This window comes from Larus michahellis, chromosome 6, assembly GCF_964199755.1.
Source record: "Larus michahellis chromosome 6, bLarMic1.1, whole genome shotgun sequence".
In the NCBI taxonomy this organism is placed as follows: domain Eukaryota; kingdom Metazoa; phylum Chordata; class Aves; order Charadriiformes; family Laridae; genus Larus; species Larus michahellis.
Genome location: NC_133901.1, coordinates 37,202,974 through 37,221,300, shown reverse-complemented (window position 1 = coordinate 37,221,300; position 18,327 = coordinate 37,202,974). Strand labels below are relative to the sequence as shown.

The 18,327-nt window shown below is 43.5% G+C and overlaps 1 protein-coding gene across 1 annotated transcript; it reads left to right on the top strand.

Moving 5' to 3' along the window:
* The first annotated feature begins 211 nt into the window (after nucleotides 1-211).
* TSPAN15 (tetraspanin 15) lies at nucleotides 212-18,327 on the top strand. Its single transcript, XM_074591778.1, has 8 exons — nucleotides 212-415; nucleotides 5,116-5,301; nucleotides 7,468-7,542; nucleotides 9,964-10,059; nucleotides 11,508-11,624; nucleotides 14,866-14,913; nucleotides 16,297-16,413; nucleotides 17,003-18,327. The coding sequence occupies exons 1-8, from the start codon at nucleotides 320-322 to the stop codon at nucleotides 17,153-17,155; spliced, it is 888 nt and encodes a 295-aa protein (XP_074447879.1). The 5' UTR covers nucleotides 212-319; the 3' UTR covers nucleotides 17,156-18,327.

Sequence of the window (18,327 nt, the reverse complement as noted above, 5' to 3'; positions counted from 1 at the left end):
CCACCCACCCACACACCCCCCCCCCCCAGGGCACCCACTCGGGTGACCCTCCCCTCTCCTCCCCCCCGGGGACCCACTCGGATGACTCTCCCACGCTCGTGTCTCCTCTCCCCCCCCCCAGGGCACCCCTTCGGGTGACCCTCCCCGCTCCAACCCCCCTCCTCCCCGGGGCCGGTCCCGCTCCTGCTGCCGGAGCGGAAGCAGCAGCAGCAGCAGCGGCGCCCCCGGAGCCGGAGCCGGAGCCGGCCGCTCCCTCCGCGGGCCGCCGGGAAGGGGAGGGCCGGGGCCGGGAGCGGCGGGGGCGGCGGCAGGTGCGAGGATGGCGGCCGGGGACGCGGAGCAAGTGCGGTACTGCGGGAGGTTCTCCTACCTCTGCCTCAAGCTCACCCTCATCACCTACTCCACCACCTTCTGGGTGAGCCCACGCCTGGGTGGGTGGGTGGGCGGGCGGGCAGCGGCAACGCATCGCGCATCAGCCGTCCCCGGGGACATGTCGTCGGGGTCCCGTATTCCCTTGTTTTCCCGGGAAGCGGGGGTCCCTCCCGGGCAAGACAGCGGGGTTTGGCAATAATTTCGTGCTTCCGCCGGCACACCTGTGGGTGTAGTTCCCCAGGGACGGACAGACTGGTTTCGGCGGATAAAAATCGCGTACGCATCTGTTAAAATACTGCTCTTTCCCCGAGGGGAGCTGGGCAGATGAAGCCTTTGCCCTACGCAGTCGGTATGTAGGAAAATTATGCGCCTTGGCTAGCTGATACTGTGAAGCTGTAGAACTTAAAGGGGTAACACCTCGGCCATGTGTCAGGTAGAACCCACGTGCTGGCTCCTGAAAGTGGTGAAAGTCCCCAGCCTTTGGGTTCCAGATAATTCCCACCGACTTCTCAAGTGTGGCAAATTCGCCCAGACCATTGTGATTTTTAAAGGTGCTTTTCCAGGCTCTGGGAACGCTGGGGTGATGCGGTGCTGGCTCCGGGCTGTACTGATGTAGGAGATGCTGAGGCAGGGTTTCTTTCTGGCTCTTTCAGTTCAAAAGCTGCTTAAGCTCTTGTTTTGCCGGCCTGTGTTTCTGCCGCAGTAGATGTGGTATTTACAAGGGGGGAGCCTAACGCTTTTGGCGTGTTGCCTGGGAGGAGAGGTTTAGATCCGCCAAGTTTGATAACAAGCATCTGATTAAAGCTGCGATTTAAGGATGAACAAAAAAATTGAAATGCAAAGCGTTTGGGTGTAATTCGGACTCTTTGGGATCCTGGATGTCTTTTGGCTTTCTTAGCAAACAAACCTACCAAGGAAAACCCTTGGGTTTTGACCCCTGACGTTCCCTGCGTTACTCCACAGCAGCTATTCCGCAGGTGCCATTTTCAGAAGAGGGAAGTTCATTGTGTTTATTCTTCAACAACGCACCCCCCCCCCCCCCTTTTTTTTTTTTGTAGCATGCCCTTCAGGAAGGATCATGCGTGTTGTCAACTCCACATTTTCCATTGGCAGACAGGGCCCTGGCTGGTGGGGTGTAAAAATTAATCTGGTAGCAGAAAAAGGGCCCTTCTGAAATGTTTCTCTGAGTGTCCCCCAGAAGGACAAAGTCTCTTTCAGGCAGCCTGAGGATTTTATTTACTCTCTGCAGTTGCTCGCTCTGGATTTTCAACACTCTGCCCTTGTTTATGACCAAGCGCTTCAGTCCTCTGCCGGGGTGATGGTTTGCTCCAGGAGGGAGGGTGGTGGGGGCTGCGAGGAGGGAGAGGGGAAGAGGAAAAGGAAGGGGGAAGGATGGGGGCTGCTGACGTTTGCTCTTGGGAAGGCTGGTTTGGGCTGAGCACACGCCAGATTCCGTGAGGCACGGCACGTGGGCTTCCCTCGAAATTGTCTTTTATTCTAGTTTAGTGAAGCAGATCTCATTAGCCGTAAATATCAGCGATCTGATTCTTTTTTCAGGCGTGTTAGTCCTCCTGACTTTTTTTTTTCCTTTTTTTTCTTAAAGTGGTGTAAATGGGAGTAAAGATTGGCTGCGGAGTACTGGTTTGCTTAAATTTTGGGGTATATGTGTTCTTTTGCTGCTTTTTGGGACTTTGAGGTATGGGATGCTGAGGCCATTCGATTTCCTCCCTGCTGTTGCTGTTCCTCCGGTACGTTTGCGAGCGATGAACGCCCCAGGATTGCTTAAAAACACCAGGAACTAAACATCAGCCTTATCCAAAAGCAGAAAGGAAATGGAAGCATCGTGGGAATGTCAGAGGGGACGTTTGCTTCAGGCCCTGTCCCTGCTGTGTCTTCCTTCCCACGTCACCCGGGGCTTTTTTAAAAAGTAGTCGGCACTGTAACTTTTCCAGGCAACTGTTTTGCTGGTGAGTGAGGCTGTAAGGTCGTTTTTGTCACCTGGCTGAAACAACATCCAGCATTTTAAAGGGAAGGCGCTGTTTGGGTGGGCTCTTTATTTAAGAATGTTTTGAAAATACAGGATTAAAACCGCTACTTAGAAATAAGTGCTTTTCCTTTCTCTTTCTCGGGGGAAAGCAACTTCAGTGCATGCACAAGACCCAGAGAAAGCCCCTGATATTTGCGGGACTCCTTTAACTTGAGTCAAGGCCAGCTAATTTTTCCTGCGGACGTGGAGTGAATTGCCAGATCGGGAGCTGTTGTGGAGGATGCAGGATGTAAACAGTCTGTGTATTGGTGGGCTACCTACGGAAAAGTGGCGTTTCCACCCCTGGTCACAGGAAAGGAGAGCGCAGCCCCGGAGAAGAGACACGGGTGGGATGATTGCTACGATCTGCTTGGCGTAAATAATTGCTGCTGCTGGTTTGACCATGTTAAAGGTTTAAAAGATTTTTATTAAATGCTTAAAAAAAAAAAAAAAAGGAAGATGTTAAAAGCATAAATCCTGCTCGTAAGGAGTGAGGATTTTAATTGCCGTGCTTAGGTGAGCTTCTCCCCCTGCCCCCCCTCAATAGTTTTTATGCTTCAAAATCTGTATAAAATGTGTGTGTATGTCTATTATACGATAGCTCAGCCTGAGGTTTTTATTTTTTTTTAGTGCTTTTCCCCTGGCATAGCAGCGGTGCTGCTGAAGGCAGCGTCCCCACGACAGGTGCCCTCTGTATGGCACGGTTTGCCGAACTGTTAATTTAGGATTGCTCGAGGGAGTTCCATTAGAGGGGTGTTTTGTAGTCCTCTTCCTGAGGAGTGACGTAATTTTACTGCCAGGGTAAATGTGGCCTGGACACAAACGTATCAGGTTTTTAGTTTGTTGCTTCATTTTGTGTTTTTTTTTGTTTTCTTTTTTTTATTTTTAATAATAGCAGTACTAGAACTCCTGAATCACACATACACATACAGTCACTAATTTTATATTCTGTAATTGGTTTAAGTCTCTTTCCTCAATTGTTATGGACGTATTTAAAAATGTCAACCTGATTTGTTTATATTACTTTCTGCTGGAAAATAAATTTATAATTTATTACCCAAAGCGTTGAGTTTTTTTAAAGAATAAAGCTAACACTGCAAATTGACCATTTAGTAATAAAAAACCTAACTACAGTTTTGCAGTAAAAGCATATAAATGGTAAATTTAGGTACCTGTTATTTGTCCAGCGTGTGGGTATTTTTTGTTTCTGTGTTTTTGGTTGGTTTTTTTTTTTTTGCCTGCTATAATCAGTACGATTTCTGAATTTGTCGGAGGGGGAGTTACTTTGAATTTGGCCATGTGAAGTTTTAAGTTGCTTTTTAAATAGCTTTGGTATATTTATTTTTATGGGTAAACCCTTCTGAGATTTCTCTTTTTTAAGCGACAACTTGGTGGCATTCCTCACATAATGTCCTTCGGGTCTTTTATTCTTCCCTATATAAAAATCAAGAGTTCCCAGCACATTGTTACTTGTTTTAAGATATCCCGTAACTAAAGAATATTTCAACTGTTGGACTCACGATCTTGCAACTAAGTATGTCATGTCCGTCTGGACCTTTGCGTGGGATATACCGCGTGAGACCAGAAAGCTTCGTATATTTAAGAAATGCGCTCTCCTTGCCATTGGTGTGTGGGGAGCAGACTTGGGGTTACTGCAGAAATGTGGGGTCAGAAGAGGGGAATGCTGTTTATCAGATTGCCAAAATGATTGGTTCAAATCTGGGCTCTTCCCTGAGGATGTGCCTGGCTGCTGGGAGTCGGCAGAAAGTTTTTCCACTGCAGTTTTCATGACTGAGTGTTGTGGGCTATTGTTCTTTTTTCAAATTCAGCGTAATTCAAAGCAACTTGCAGCATGCCGTAGGCTTAATACCAAACTGAAATGGTTTTGACTTAACCGTGATTATTTTGATTGAAATATCTTTACTTTGTTAAATGAAATGCATCGCGTCTTGCTTCATTTGTCACCTTTATCAGGTAGTTGCTCAAGAAAGTGGCGTAATTTCAAACTTGCTGGTTTGGCTTTTTTATTTTTTTCTTTTTAACGTGGTGCGTTTCCTCTGATGGCAGGAGGTCTGGAGGTATAGGATGGCCAGATTTACTGAGCCTAAATACAATAGGAGCCGATAGAAAGGGACATATAAGCTGTTGATTGCAGGCAGGTTTAGAAACGGTGTTGTGTTAGGGGCATATATATATACACACACACACACATACACACATGCACACACAGAAAGGGAAGGACCGACAGACACGCAAAGGAGGAATATTAATGCCATGGTATTTGCTAGTGTGTGTAATATATGTGATCTCAGATGAGTAATAAATTACATTTCAACCAGTGACGTGTGTTTCAATTTGTTTAACTTCCAGAATGTTAAAACATTATTAAATATATCTTTGAAATGAACAAAACTCAGTTTTTTTCCTAACAACTCAGCGTTTTTCTGCTTCACTCTTTGAGTTTGTTTGTTTGTTTGTTTGTTTGTTTTAATCAAAACTTCTGATTTGAGTTTTTCGTTGTTTATAATTAATTCTAAAGTGAGTAGTCACAGGTTCACACGTACTCACAAAACGTCACCTCTGTGTTTACTGGGAGAAAGGGTAACATCTGTGCTCTTCTGGGGTTTTCTTTTGGTGTGCGTATGGTTGGACTCGATGATCTCAAAGGTCCTTTCCAACCATGAAGATGATTCTATGATTCTCTCTTTCTTTTTCAGGTGATCGGAGCCCTTGTCCTTGCGGTCGGGATTTATGCTGAAGTTGAAAGACAGAAGTACAAAACTCTAGAAAGTGCCTTTCTAGCCCCAGCAATTATTTTAATACTTTTGGGCATTATAATGTTCCTGGTATCTTTTGTGGGTGTACTGGCTTCTTTAAGAGACAATTTATGCCTTCTTCAAGCAGTAAGTGTTGGGGTTTTTTGGTTCTTAATTTTTAAGGCTTATTGCTTTTACTTTCCAGTGTCACCCGAATTCAAACCCATAATTGTCTGCACTGAAAAATACTTTAATAAAGCTGCTTTTTTTTTTTCTTTTAATTTTAATTATATCTGAAACTGCTTTATGGCTCTAATCCCCTAAATGTGGTCTGTGGACGTCCCTCCTTCAGGGAGCAGCAGTGTTTCACCTTGCCAGCGACAGGACAGGCGAGAACCCAGCGCTGAGAAATCCAGCTTTCCAGTAGTTAAGGGCTTTATGGAAAATAACCAGGAATGTGAATTATTATCAGCCAGCGTGGATCTTGTGCAAACTCAGCTGTTGACATACCGTTTGACGCTAGCCTGGCACCACGGTGCCTGCTCCTTCTCTGGCCTGGCTGTGCCCTGCTGGGACGGAGAGGAGGAACCAGTGCTGCCCCTTGGCCGATGGAAAAGGCGAAGTCTCGGCTGCAGCTTTTCCCCATCAGTTCGAGGGGATTTCCTAAAGCTTACGTTACACGCAGAGATGAGTTGCGGTCTCTGATGGCTCTTCAGACGCTTCTCGGAGGAAACTGCTGGAGAAAGAAAGCCCAGGTCAGGCTGATGTCCATCAGGCTGGTGGTGGCTGGAGTCTGTCTGTCTGCCTGCCTTCAGCTGAGAAGTGGAATATAGAGGGGAGAAACGCGTGTTACGACGTTAGCTGTGTAGCACCAGAGGGCTTTGAAAGGTGGGCCATAAGGAGGAAGTGACAGGGACGCAGTTTTTCTCTGCAGTGCCCATGAAAGGGCAAATTTTAGGGGGATTCCTATAGAACGCTGTGGTTGCAGATGGAAGTTACACATACGACTAATTAAAAATAGAGCACGAAAACATAATTTTGACTTTCATGTCAGTTCAATGTAAAGAAATGCTAAATATGTGGTATATTACATAGGACAAAGCAAGAGGTAACTGTGGATTTTGGAATTAGGTTGGAATTTTACTGAGAGCCTGTCCTTGGGCAGTGGTGGCTTCTTTCACTCTGAGCGTGGTGGTGTGTCCTCGCCTGATGCCGAGGATGTTTTCGGTTCCCTTTGCAGTAGCAAACCCAGTAGGGTATCTAAACGAAGAAAGCCCCTGATGTCTGCTTCTCAGGCTGTTTCCCGATTTAGCAGGAGAAAAGATACCTGCCCAGTGAATTTGTGACACTGATACCAGAACAGAAATTAAACCAGCATTCAGGGCAGAGCATTAGAGATTATTTTCAGATGAGAGATCCTAAAACTTCTTTCCTGTTGAATTTTGCTGTTAAGAACCAGACCTAAATTCCCATAACAGCCATCTTTTATACTTAAAGAATTATTTGGGTTGGAAGAACATTTCAAGTACCGGCACATTGCAATTATCTCATGGTGTTGCTCTGGATTTCTTCACCTTATTTGTATTTTGTGTGTGCTTTGGTAAGTGGTCACAGATGCATCCGCTGTGGTTGTGTGTGAGTGCATGTATATACATACAGAGATGAATACATAAATAAATAGAGAGCTAAGAGGTATAATTTTTCTTAGCGTTGAGCATAGTGAGTCCCGTTAGCGCCCGTAGTGCAGCCTCGGTAATGCAGGACGGCTCGGTTCCCTCTTCCAAAGCAACACACTAAAAGGTACCCAGCCCAGATTTTTGCTTTGATTTAACACTGGCAATTTAGTAGGAGGTGGTTTGGATTGTGTTAAAGCAGTGCTTTACCCAAGAAATGAAACCCAGCAGGTAAGTACTGTCTTTGTAGGAAGCATTAAAACACAATGTTCAGTGTGGTTTGTCCACACTGTCCAGTAGCAGTCCATTAATGTGCTTTTCTGGGATGCTGTTATGGAGAGAAGGATCTTGGCACGATAGATGCATTTATCGGTTTTGGGTCCGTTCAAAGCAGAAAAAAACCGCGTTTGCCAATTGGGCAAAACCCAGAATGACTCAAGTGAGGAGAACAGGCTTTCTCGTGACATGAACGGTTTTATCAGAACAAAGCCATAATTTTCTGTCTTTCTTTAGAATGACGTCTCACGTGCAGAAAGCCAAGTATGCTGGCAATTGGATGTTACAGACTTAAGGCCTTTAATTGAAAGAGTAATTGGGATTTGTTCTGTTTAATGTCTCACTTGCAATTGTTTTTGTGCAGTTCATGTACATTCTTGGTATCTGCTTGCTGATTGAGCTGACTGGTGGAGTGGTGGCCCTGATCTTCAGAAACCAGGTGAGCTGCTTGCGTTTAGGTTTTGCTCACTAAGAACGTGACTTACAATCCTTGCAGTTATGGTTACGCTACTGACCAAGTAAAAGGTGTTAAAATTGTCACCTGAACGCTAATTGATGGAGGTCTGAAGGCAAGTCCAGGCTTTTCAGGACGTTTCAGGTTCAGGCATGTGTGGGATTGGCCACCTGTTCCGGAGATGAATTCCAGACTAAAGAATTGGGAGAAAATGTGGTAACTAAGAATGTGTAATACAGGTAAAACAAGTTTCCAGCTCTTCGTGTATTAAAAAGTGCTTTCTTCTCGTTTGCCTTCTGGGACTCTGACTGCCAAATTGGGAATTTTCCAGATGGATTCGGAGACTCTGTTTTTTTTTTAGTGGCTAAAATGTTTTACCTTACCTAAAGGACAGCGCTTCCATGCCCACACCCATAAGGAACAGAAGTAATTTCGGTAGGAGACCTCATCATTTACAAGAGTGCTATAACTATATAAAAACATTATTTTTTCTAAACAGAAAGCAGCAGACTGTTTTTTTTCTGCTAGAAAAGTTTTAAAACATACATGTGTTTACTATGGCAAGTACTAGATTTCTATGCTTTGATATTTTCTTTTTTCCTAATCTGGCAAAACAGTAAAAAGAGATGCTAAATAATAAGACCTCTTCTTTCCCCACCCCAATCCTATCCATCTCGTTTCCACAAAAAGAAGTCATACCTAATATGTTACATACATTATTAAAAAAGACAACAAACTCTTAAAAAAGATTTTTTTAAAAAAAAAAGCAACTGATTGTTCTCTCTCACTAGTATTTTCTTCTTACTCCGTGCTGGACCAGAGTCATGAACTTGACTTGTAGGAGCAGGGGATGAGGTATCTTCATTTCTATAAGCTGTCGTCAGCCGTTGCCGTAGGTCTCGCCTTGGCCCCACACAAGGATTTATTCCGAATTGTGGTGTGAGCGCCAGGCTCATCTGAAGGAAGCAGATCAGCCTGCCTGGCATTGGAGTGTGGGCATTATGGGATGCAAAGAATGTGGTTGACCGAAAATTAAGTAGATGCCAAAGATGGTATTTGCTGAGAGGGCGAGGAAGAATTGCTGTTGACTTTTGGACAAAGAAAATGTATTGTTGTGGTTTTGGGGCAGTAAGTGTTTTGCTGACACGTGTATTGGCTGTCTGAGCAGGGCAGCTACGCACAGGGACAGGTTTGGTTGGTTGTTTTATGAGGTTAATGGAGAAGTTGGGGTTAGTATGGGGAGGAGAAGGAAGTATTAAATAAAAGCTTAGGGTAATAGCCTCCATTTAAATGCTGATCGTTTTGCACGTCTCACTGGTTTTTCCCATTTCTTTCTCTATTTCCGTCTCAAATCTGTCGAGTCCGAGGTGTGATACAGGCAGCGCGAGAGTAGTTGGCATGTGCTGCTGTTCCTTCTTGGAATTAGGATAGTCCTGCAAAATCCTTTGTAATTTTTAATTGCTGAATTTGATAATGGTTTTTATTCTGCTTTGTTTTTAAGTGTTCCGGTTTCTAATACTGAGAAAATGAGTAGGCGTATTTCAGGTTTCTTTCTGACCTGGCAAGGATTTAGCTTTGATCATTTTAGCAGCTGGGTTGAAAGGGAAATTGTTACAGTCTGGTTATGTTCAGTCTCAATTTTTTGCTATGCTATGATGGTGCTGGATGTTGAAAACTAAATACTTTTTTTTTTTTTGCCTCATCTTCTAAGCTTTAAAAGGGTTTTGTTGATTTAATTTCTAATATGCCAAGCTGAGGAGGTACCGTTTTATATCCGCCACCACTCCACTGCCATATTTCTCAAAACCATGACTGTAAAACATACAGATATGAGATCTTTTCCACTTTTTTTCTGCTTAAGGTGGAATAAATCTCATTATCTGGCAATTATGGATTCCTCGAAAAATGAAATTCAAGGAAAATGAAATTCATGGAAGATGGTGAGCAGGGAGACAGTCAGCTCTCGTCGCCCGGGGCATGGTGCAGACCACCGTGCCAAGACCCACCACCCAAACCTACCATTCTGTCACCCAAAAAACGATGGGGATCCCCAGTGCCCAGTGGGAGGGATCCTGCCTTCCAGTTCTCAGCCTGGGAGACAACAGGACTCTCTCTGGGAGAAGCTTGGAGGGTCCGAGAGAAGTAGGAGCTCGCTGGAGAGATGTCACGCTGTTAGCACTTCTCAGCACAAAGCCAGCAGTGAGGCTGCTTCCTAAAAAGAGAATGGAGGGTCAGTCCCTGCAGGATTGTGCTATGATTGATTTTTAACTGGGTGGTTTTTTTCTTTAAAACAAAAGAAAACCTTTCTCCTTGTGCTTATCAATTAAACTTGTCACTTGAACCTGTTCTTTTAATTCTGTTTGGGAGTGTGTAACCCATGCATCTTGTTTTACTGCCGCCTTCTAGACAATCAAATTTTTGAACGACAATATAAGAAGAGGAATTGCGAATTACTACGATGATTTAGACTTCAAGAACATCATGGATTCTGTTCAAAAGCGGGTTTGTTTTTGTTTTTTTTTCCTGGGACTAATTCAGTGCTGAGGTGTGGTAGGTCCTGGGCGACACCTTTGATTTTTATTTATTTATTTATTTATTTATTTATTTATTCAGTGATGTGATAATCAAATTCTTATTGATGAGGAGGATGAGATATCATGCGTCATACTGTGGGCAGGGCTCCTCCAGCATCCCAGCTGGCATTTGAAGCCCTCTAAATCATTGCAAGAAGTGGGGGTGCAAAATGCAGCTTTTTGCCTTGGCGGGTGTGATTCGAATGCTCAGGGCCAGATCCTGCGAACATGTAGGCTTATAGGGGCCCCACAGCTGCACACAGACAAATTCAGCCTAAATGCCACCCAAGTTCTTGTGCTCAGCATTTCTGCTGGCTAGTCCAAGACATTCAAAAGTGTCTCATTAACGGGAGGCATGGGATAAAGAGAAATTAGGCGGTGATTAGGCTGTTTGAACCTGGGCTGTTGTATTTTCACTTGAGGGCACCTAGCGAGCTCTTTTAACAAGGTGGTTATTCAAAGAAAACGCCTGTGGAAGTGTATATACCTGTAATTAAAATTCAGAAACTGTGTTGAGCCCAGCTGAGCATTACTTAATGGCACGTGTAGTTGACTCACAGCCTTATTTTTTTTTTAAGGCTGGTGTGTTGAAAAGTTTATTGGATTGTTGAAGAGTTCTGCTGTGCAGTTTAGAGACGAAAGAAGAAGCAAAAAACGTTCAGAAATGTGATGTGAGGGCCCGTGTGATGTCAGTGACCATGACAAATAATGATTCAAAAAAAATAATTTAACTGAGGAAGTGTCATGTATATTTTATGACATCGTTATGGAGATGGCAGCCTGCTTTGAAAAACAAAGTTAGCATGGAAAGTCTGTCAAAAGCAAACCATCCTGAGGAAATTCTGTCATTAGACCTCATAATGCTTTAAAGTTTCCATGCACTGCCCAAAATTATGTATACCTACAGCGAATATACATTTTAATGATTAAATAAGCTGCTTCTTTTCCCTTCATTAATATATAAAGTGAATATTTGTATTAAGTCAGTGTAAACTTACGGTATTTGTTTGCCAGATCTCAGTTCTACTAAATTACACACAAAATGTTTTGGTGAGATTTTTTTTTTGTCCCTTAAAGCAACACTTTTGGTTTTTAGACTACATTTAGAAGTGCAGTCACAATCCTTAAAAAAAAAAAAAATTGAAGTAGTATATTACATCTGGAGATGAAGTGGATGTAAAAACATTACTTAATGATGTCCAGACCTGAAAAGATAATTTTTCAACTCGGAAAAGGGACCTTTCAGATCATCTAGTCCAACCATCAGTCTAACTTTGTTTTATTTTATTCTTACTTTGTTTTCTACTTCTTAGAAGAATTTCTGTTAAGATACTAATTTTTTTTTTTTCCTTTGCCTTTTGTGTCCTTTTTTTCCAGTTTAAGTGCTGCGGTGGGGAAGATTACAGAGATTGGTCACAAAACGTATACCACAACTGTGCGGCGCCGGGACCGCTGGCCTGTGGGGTGCCCTACTCTTGCTGTGTCACAAATAAGGTAAGTCCCAGCATCTCGGCATCGCTGCTCTCTGCTGGGTCACCAGCTTTCACTTATAAAGGTACCTTACTTTAGAAAATTCTGGGGGAAGAAGCGAAGGAAAATGGGTCCCTCCTGATAACAGGAGCTATGGATCCGTGGGGTCTTGACAGCTTGAAAAGGAGAAAATAATGAATTGGTTTTGGTCCATGTTACTGTCCCGCTATGCAGAAGGGTTCTGGGAGCTCCTCTAACCTCTTGGCTTACCTGGACCAGGGCTGCTGAAAGTTAAGTCTTGCTGGTGTTTCCCCCAGGGTTTGCTGCTCCTGCTTTGCCAGGAAGCCTGGACGTACTGAAAAGGAAATTAAAAACTGAACAGAACAACCTTGTCACCCAGAGAAATCCAGAAATGTCGGCAAGTGACCTCAGGCTTGGTGCATCTTTGTGGGTGCAGGTCTAGACCGGAGCTGCTGCTCTGCCCTTAACCCATCCCTGAAAATTGCCTGCCTTGCCACCCGCTAAAATCCTCCCTGGAAGGGACAACCTGTCAGCTGGAGTCTGGACCAGTTTCTCAGCCTACAATGAACTGGTATTAACTGGTGCTGGCAGCACTAGGAGCAGGCATTAAGTTCCATGTAAACGTGCTTTATATAAATTTTAGCAGTTTTAAGTCGTGGCTCTTCACTTGAGGGATGGGCGTAATGCTGATTTTGATAAAGAACTATTCCTTCACCTTAAAACCAGTATTGGCAGTCCCCACCTCACTGGGTTTTGGTCTTTGGTCTTGAACATGAGACAGAGAAATTGAGTATGTGTAAAAGCAGACACAGTAGAAATTGTGGCGGATAGCCAACTGGTGCCTGTTATGTGCTGCTCTACCTGGAGCATGGCTGTTTAGTTAAAAAAAAGGCTGTTTAATTAAAAAAAATAAATGCAATAGTTGTGTCGGTAATCCTGCTGAGAAATGTGTATAATAGGAAGGTGTTTATTACGTATGCTTACACATTTTTTGTGTTTGAGAAAGACTGTTTAAATCTACGCTGAGCTTTGATTTATTCTCAGAAACCAAAGTTAAACAGTTATTCTTTAAGCCTTAGGTGTTTGAGAATAAGAAAACCGTGGATATGAAAATAGTGTCTGCTGATCCACAGCTGCACTGAGCAGAAGAGCTCAGGATTTTGCGCTCTTTTGATGGTAAAGGAAGATAGAGCAATCTGGCTTTTTAGTTGTCATTCAAAGTACTGCTTGTTTTTCTGTAGCCCTGGTTTCTCTGCTGAAGTCTTGTTTTAAAAAGGTTAGTTGATGTGTGTGGAAATACAGCGGTACTGTGAAGGCGAAGCGCTGCAATAACCAGTGACGACTAATGCCAGGTGCCTGTGCAGCGGTGGCACAAATAATCAAACACATTGTGGGTTTCAAGTGCAACCTGTCAGGCGGGAAAGTGCTAAAATAAAAACTACTCTGAGGAAAACGGGGAGTATATTCTCCGTATGCTGCACTGGGAACTGGGGAGGGGGAGATGAGAATACTTGCAGCCTAAAGGTAGCTTGGCAAAGTGTTGAGCTCAGGGAAGTTAATCAAAAGGCGGGGAGAAGCCCTAAAGTCATAGAATTGTAGAATGGTTTGGGTTGGAAGGGACCTTAAAGCCCACCCAGTGCCACCCCCTGCCCTGGGCAGGGACACCTCCCACCAGACCAGGCTGCTCCAAGCCCCGTCCAACCTGGCCTTGAACCCCTCCAGGGATGGGGCAGCCACAGCTTCTCTGGGAAACCTGGGCCAGGGGCTCACCACCCTCACAGTAAAGAATTTTTTCCTGTTACCTAATCTAAATCTCCCCTCTTTCAGTTTAAAACCGTTACCCCTCATCCTATCAGCAAATAACAAGCAAACTTCTGATTTAAGGGTGGGCTGTTTGGCGAGAAGCTGCAGTACATTAGGGCTTGTGGCTTTGCCACACCGGGATGCCATCGGTGTGCCCTGTGACATCCAAGCGGCATGGATGCGTACTTGGCAGGATGGCACTAACACCCTGGCTGTATGGAAAAAAAAACCCAACCAGAAGACGCATAAATCTTCTATGTTTGACAAATGCTTCCAAATACAGGCTGGTTTCTGTCCTGGAAAACTACAGATATGGTTTGTGATTACTCATTCGCTTTGTAGTCATGGAAAACTCCCGCTAATGTTGGAGGTTGGATCTTGATCCTCTTAAAAAGCCCTGTGCTAAGACGAGCCAGGCTCATTCTGAGGGAGGCTCTGAAGGGACTATTTTCAAGTCCAAGTATTCATCCAACACTTACTCTAGCGTAGCAGATAAAAATCCATCTCCAAATGCTTATAAACCTCTGTTTCTAGTGCATTTCTCTCTGTTGTGTATGTTTTCTTGTGCCACAATGTCCCCTTAGCAAAAAAAAAAATAAAAATGTAAATGAAACGTCTCTACATCTTGTCTTAATTTAGTAGGAGGGTATATCAATAAACAGGAGTTTCCTCTGCCTTGTTTTCCTCATGTGCGTATTCTCGTTTTCCTCCGTGTCTTTGGCTTCCTTTGATGCTGCTGGGCTTTACGTTGGTCGACTTGCAAGTGGAGGACGGTATTTCCACGTTAGCTTTGCCAGGCCAGGTAGAGCTTCGGGATGCAAGCAAAATATTAAAATGGCCACCGAAAAAGCATTATTAATCTGTGATAAATGCAAGCGCTCAGTGGCTTTTTTTTTAAATATAAGAATTTTATATTCATATATATTATGGCATATAAAAATATATCATAATAAATTTAGTCTTGTAAAATTTTCCTGTAAGCATTTGTAGTGTTGGCTGTTATTTGGGTTTCAGATACTTCTGAGCTTAAATTTGTCATCGTGATGGTATGATGGCTGCGTTCATCCCTGGTTTTCTTAATGTGTTAAGTTACTAAGGCCGTAAAATTGAACTCAGCTGTTTGTTCCGTGGAAACAGCTGTGGCGTAGAGCTCTGTTGCAGCTGGCATTGGTTTCTGGTGCCGCGTTGGTCTCGCTGGATAGATATAGTTCAAATACAGTCTTGTGTTGTGACACACTGGCAGGACTGATTTCTCTAAAATCACGTCGAGCTGTGTCTACGTCTGACCCTGGGGCTGCTGGGAAGAAATCGGTGTTGGGCTGGCGAGTAATCCCCGGTTGTTGCTTTTAGATGAACTAAAGGGAACACAAGAAGAGTAAAAATAATTTCTTTTGTGATTTTTGTTTTCTGCTATGGTTTATATTTGTTGTTTTCCTTTCAGACAGACATCATCAACACTATGTGCGGATACAAAACCATTGACAAAGAGGTAAAGTAACCGGCATCCATCCTGTCGGGGCAAAAGGTTGTGCTTCTCTGCATTCTTTTTGGTCAGCTATAAAACTGTCTTCTGCGTACTTAAATCTACCAGACAGTTAAACCAGCAATTAAAATTATTTTATCTGGAGTAGCTTTCATATATTAAAAAAATTAATCATGTTTGATTGTGGTATCTTCCCTTCCTGGTATCTTCCATGATGCCTTGTTCGACGTGTATGAAACGTTTCTTCCCAAAGCTCCTCCCCACTTAAGCTAATTGCACAGTTAATAAAAAGAAAGATGCTCTAATACTTTTAAGTGGCAACTTGACTTGGGGAAAGCTTTTAATACCAAAAAGCCCAAATTTCTCACTGAGTAAAATTGGTTTCGCTGAAGCCAACTTAGCTGTTTCTAAGTATTTTATATCCCAGTAGTGGGTGTTTTATTTTTAAGCCTGTTAATTATTCCTGGAAGAGGAGTGGGACTTCCCAGGTTGTGTTGGCAGCCCTCTCCTCCCTCCGGGAGCGGGACGGGGCCTCCTTTTCCTCTGGTTTTCCCTCTTGGGAAAAGCCCAGTGACTCCAGAGTAGAGACTGACGGCTCAAGGCACTAATTGCAGAGTGATTAAGCGGGGAAATCAGTAATTGGATCCGCTCTAAGTTCTCCACTCCTGGCATTGGAGTGCTGGTGCGGGCAGTTGGTCTAAAAAAAGCCCCTCTCCCAGGTCGTTTGAGGCACTTGGCGCACAATGCCGGCTTGGGTTGTTGGTTTTGGGGATTACTGGTTATCTTTACATATGACCTGCCTTCATTCAGATTCATTGATTTATGGCTTAATCACCTCAACTCTCCAGCCTGGCTCTAACGCCCAAAGCACTTAAGCATATGCTTAATTTTACCCCATTCATCTGCTTAGGACCCTTCGCAGCCTCAAGTGCTTTCTGTATTATGGGTTGGGGTCACGGTGCAGCGCAGCTTGCAGGACTGAATCTGAAATCCTCTTGTTCCTGCCCTTTTTAGAGTCTGTTGCATTGTCCCTGATTTGTGTTTTTTCCACTGCTGTACTTTCAACTTGGAAGCAGAGGTAGAAGCCAAGGGGAGACTTCTCTACTTTCCAAGTGGCCTAAAATGAGAATGGGATGCATTTCTTTTAGAAAAGTAGTTGCAAAAAAAAAAAAAAAAAAAAAAAAAAGGTTTAAAAAATGAAATAACTTGTTTGGGTGGGGAACAACTTAAAAACAGACAGAAGAATTAGTGATGAGGTTTGTGTCAAATTCAGTGGGTTTAAAGAGATGGGAAGGAGAACCAAATTTGCCTCCCTGAAATTACCACGTGTTAACTGTATCATACATCAGTGCGACTGCCTGTTTGAGTGTCTGCTTTGCTATTTTGCAGCGCTTGAGTGTTCAGAATATTATATATGTCCGTGGATGCACGAATGCGGTGCTCATTTGGTTTTTGGACAACTACAGCATCATGGCTGGCGTGCTGCTCGGCATATTGCTACCCCAGGTAAGAAGGGGCCAGCTCATTCTCCATTAAAGGGAGGATTTGATTTGTCACTACAATATAGAATCATAGAATGGTTTAGGTTGGAAGGGACCTTGAAGATCATCTCGTTCCAACCCCCCTGCCATGGGCAGGGACACCTCCCACTGGACCAGGTGCAGCGAGATGCGAAATCCCATCTGACTATATTTAATTATAATTTTTAATTTAAATTTAACATAACCGATAAGCTGAGGTGGCATTCTGCTATTTTAGTAGCATTACTGTGATATATTACAGGGTTTAGTGTGTTGATTTCGTTTTGCTTGGGGTTTTTTTGAGTCCTCTCCTCCCCTGAGCTGCATCCACAAAGACTTTCCAATGCTCCAAGGCACAGGGGTGGTAATTCTGCTGTATTAGCTCTTCACAAAAACGGTCCGTTTATTCCCCTGTATGCAAAGAAGAATAACAATGTGAGTTTCCGTCTGTATATATATGGCATGCCTGCCCGTATGTCCGACGTACGTATACATAATTTGTAACAACTGCTGCGAGAAGCGCAAGTTAAGCAGTATTTGATCCCTGACAAGAGATTCCCCTTTTCCTTTCACAGTTCCTGGGGGTGTTGTTGTCCTTGCTGTACATAACTCGGGTGGAAGACATCATCACCGAGCACAAACTGAGCGAAAGACTGTTTGAAGACGTGGGGCAGAGATCTGCCCCTGAGTTCACTGGAGCCGGCTGCTGCATGTGTTACCCGGGGTGAATTCAGAAACCTCAGATATGGTTAAAAAAAAAGAAAAAAAAAAAAAGGCAAATCTCCCTGTTGCGGTTTGTGCTGGCTATTACAGACTGGGGGTGTAATGCATTGGCCAGGAGACGGGCTGATACCCCCGTAGCCTCATTGCTCTCGGTGTGTCTGCAGCCAAAGACATGCCAGGAGGGCTCTGGGCCGCTGGCGATGCTGCTGCGCTATCATGACGCTGCTGGAAGGTGGGCTGGTGGATCATTAAATCTTGGGGGTTTTTTGTTTCTTTTTTTTTTTTTTTTTTAAATGATTGCTGAGTGATAACGCAGCTGGCAAAATGATTCTGGGAAGACTTAAAGGTAGATTTCTAGGAAGAGCCTTTGCGCCTTGGGATGTCGTATTTAAATGTTTGTCTTTTCCGATTTTATTTTCTTACTCTTTCCAAAAATGATTTCTTACTGATCTACATGGTGAATATTAAACGTGTGTTTAATAGACTTTTTTATGCTAATCTTGATGAATTTACTGACAATAATGGATGTGATGCTGAACACTTTCATTGCTCAGTCTTTTATGCCTTTTAATAATGGGGCAAATGCCGATGTCGAATCAGTCAGGTAATGGTTGATATATTTTTAATGCAATTTGTTACTGTCTGGCTTTTGTATAAACTTACAGGATGTTTGAGTCTTGTATGTACTGTATTTTTCCTATTTAGTAAATTAATTAGGAAGTTTATGATTTTCTTTTTTTTTTTGAGTTCTGTATGTTGAGGTGTTTCTAAATTTTGTTCTTGTCAAAATAAAAACAAGTTTGGTTTTTTTTTTTTAAAAAAAGCACAAAGGTTTTATTTAAAATGCTTTTTATTTTCTTATCTAAGTTAAGCCTGTCCCTGAAACGCTGCATCAAGAGGTAGAAATACGTTGAGCTGTGGTTCTGGCGTGGGTGCTGACTTGCCTGGGGTTTAGGACAGACCCTGAAGGTCTGTGCCTTGCTTCCTTCTCTGAGTGAATCAGAGACAATTCTTGGGAAGTCGCTGAGGGCTCTAGGGTTTTTGTTGTCGTTGCTTTGTCCTGAGCCTTTCTCTGCGGTATTTCCAGCCCCCAGCCAGGCAAAATGCACGACCTGATTATCACGATGCTTCAAATAAACAAATTCAGGAGGAGGAGAATAAAGTGGGTTTGGTTTGT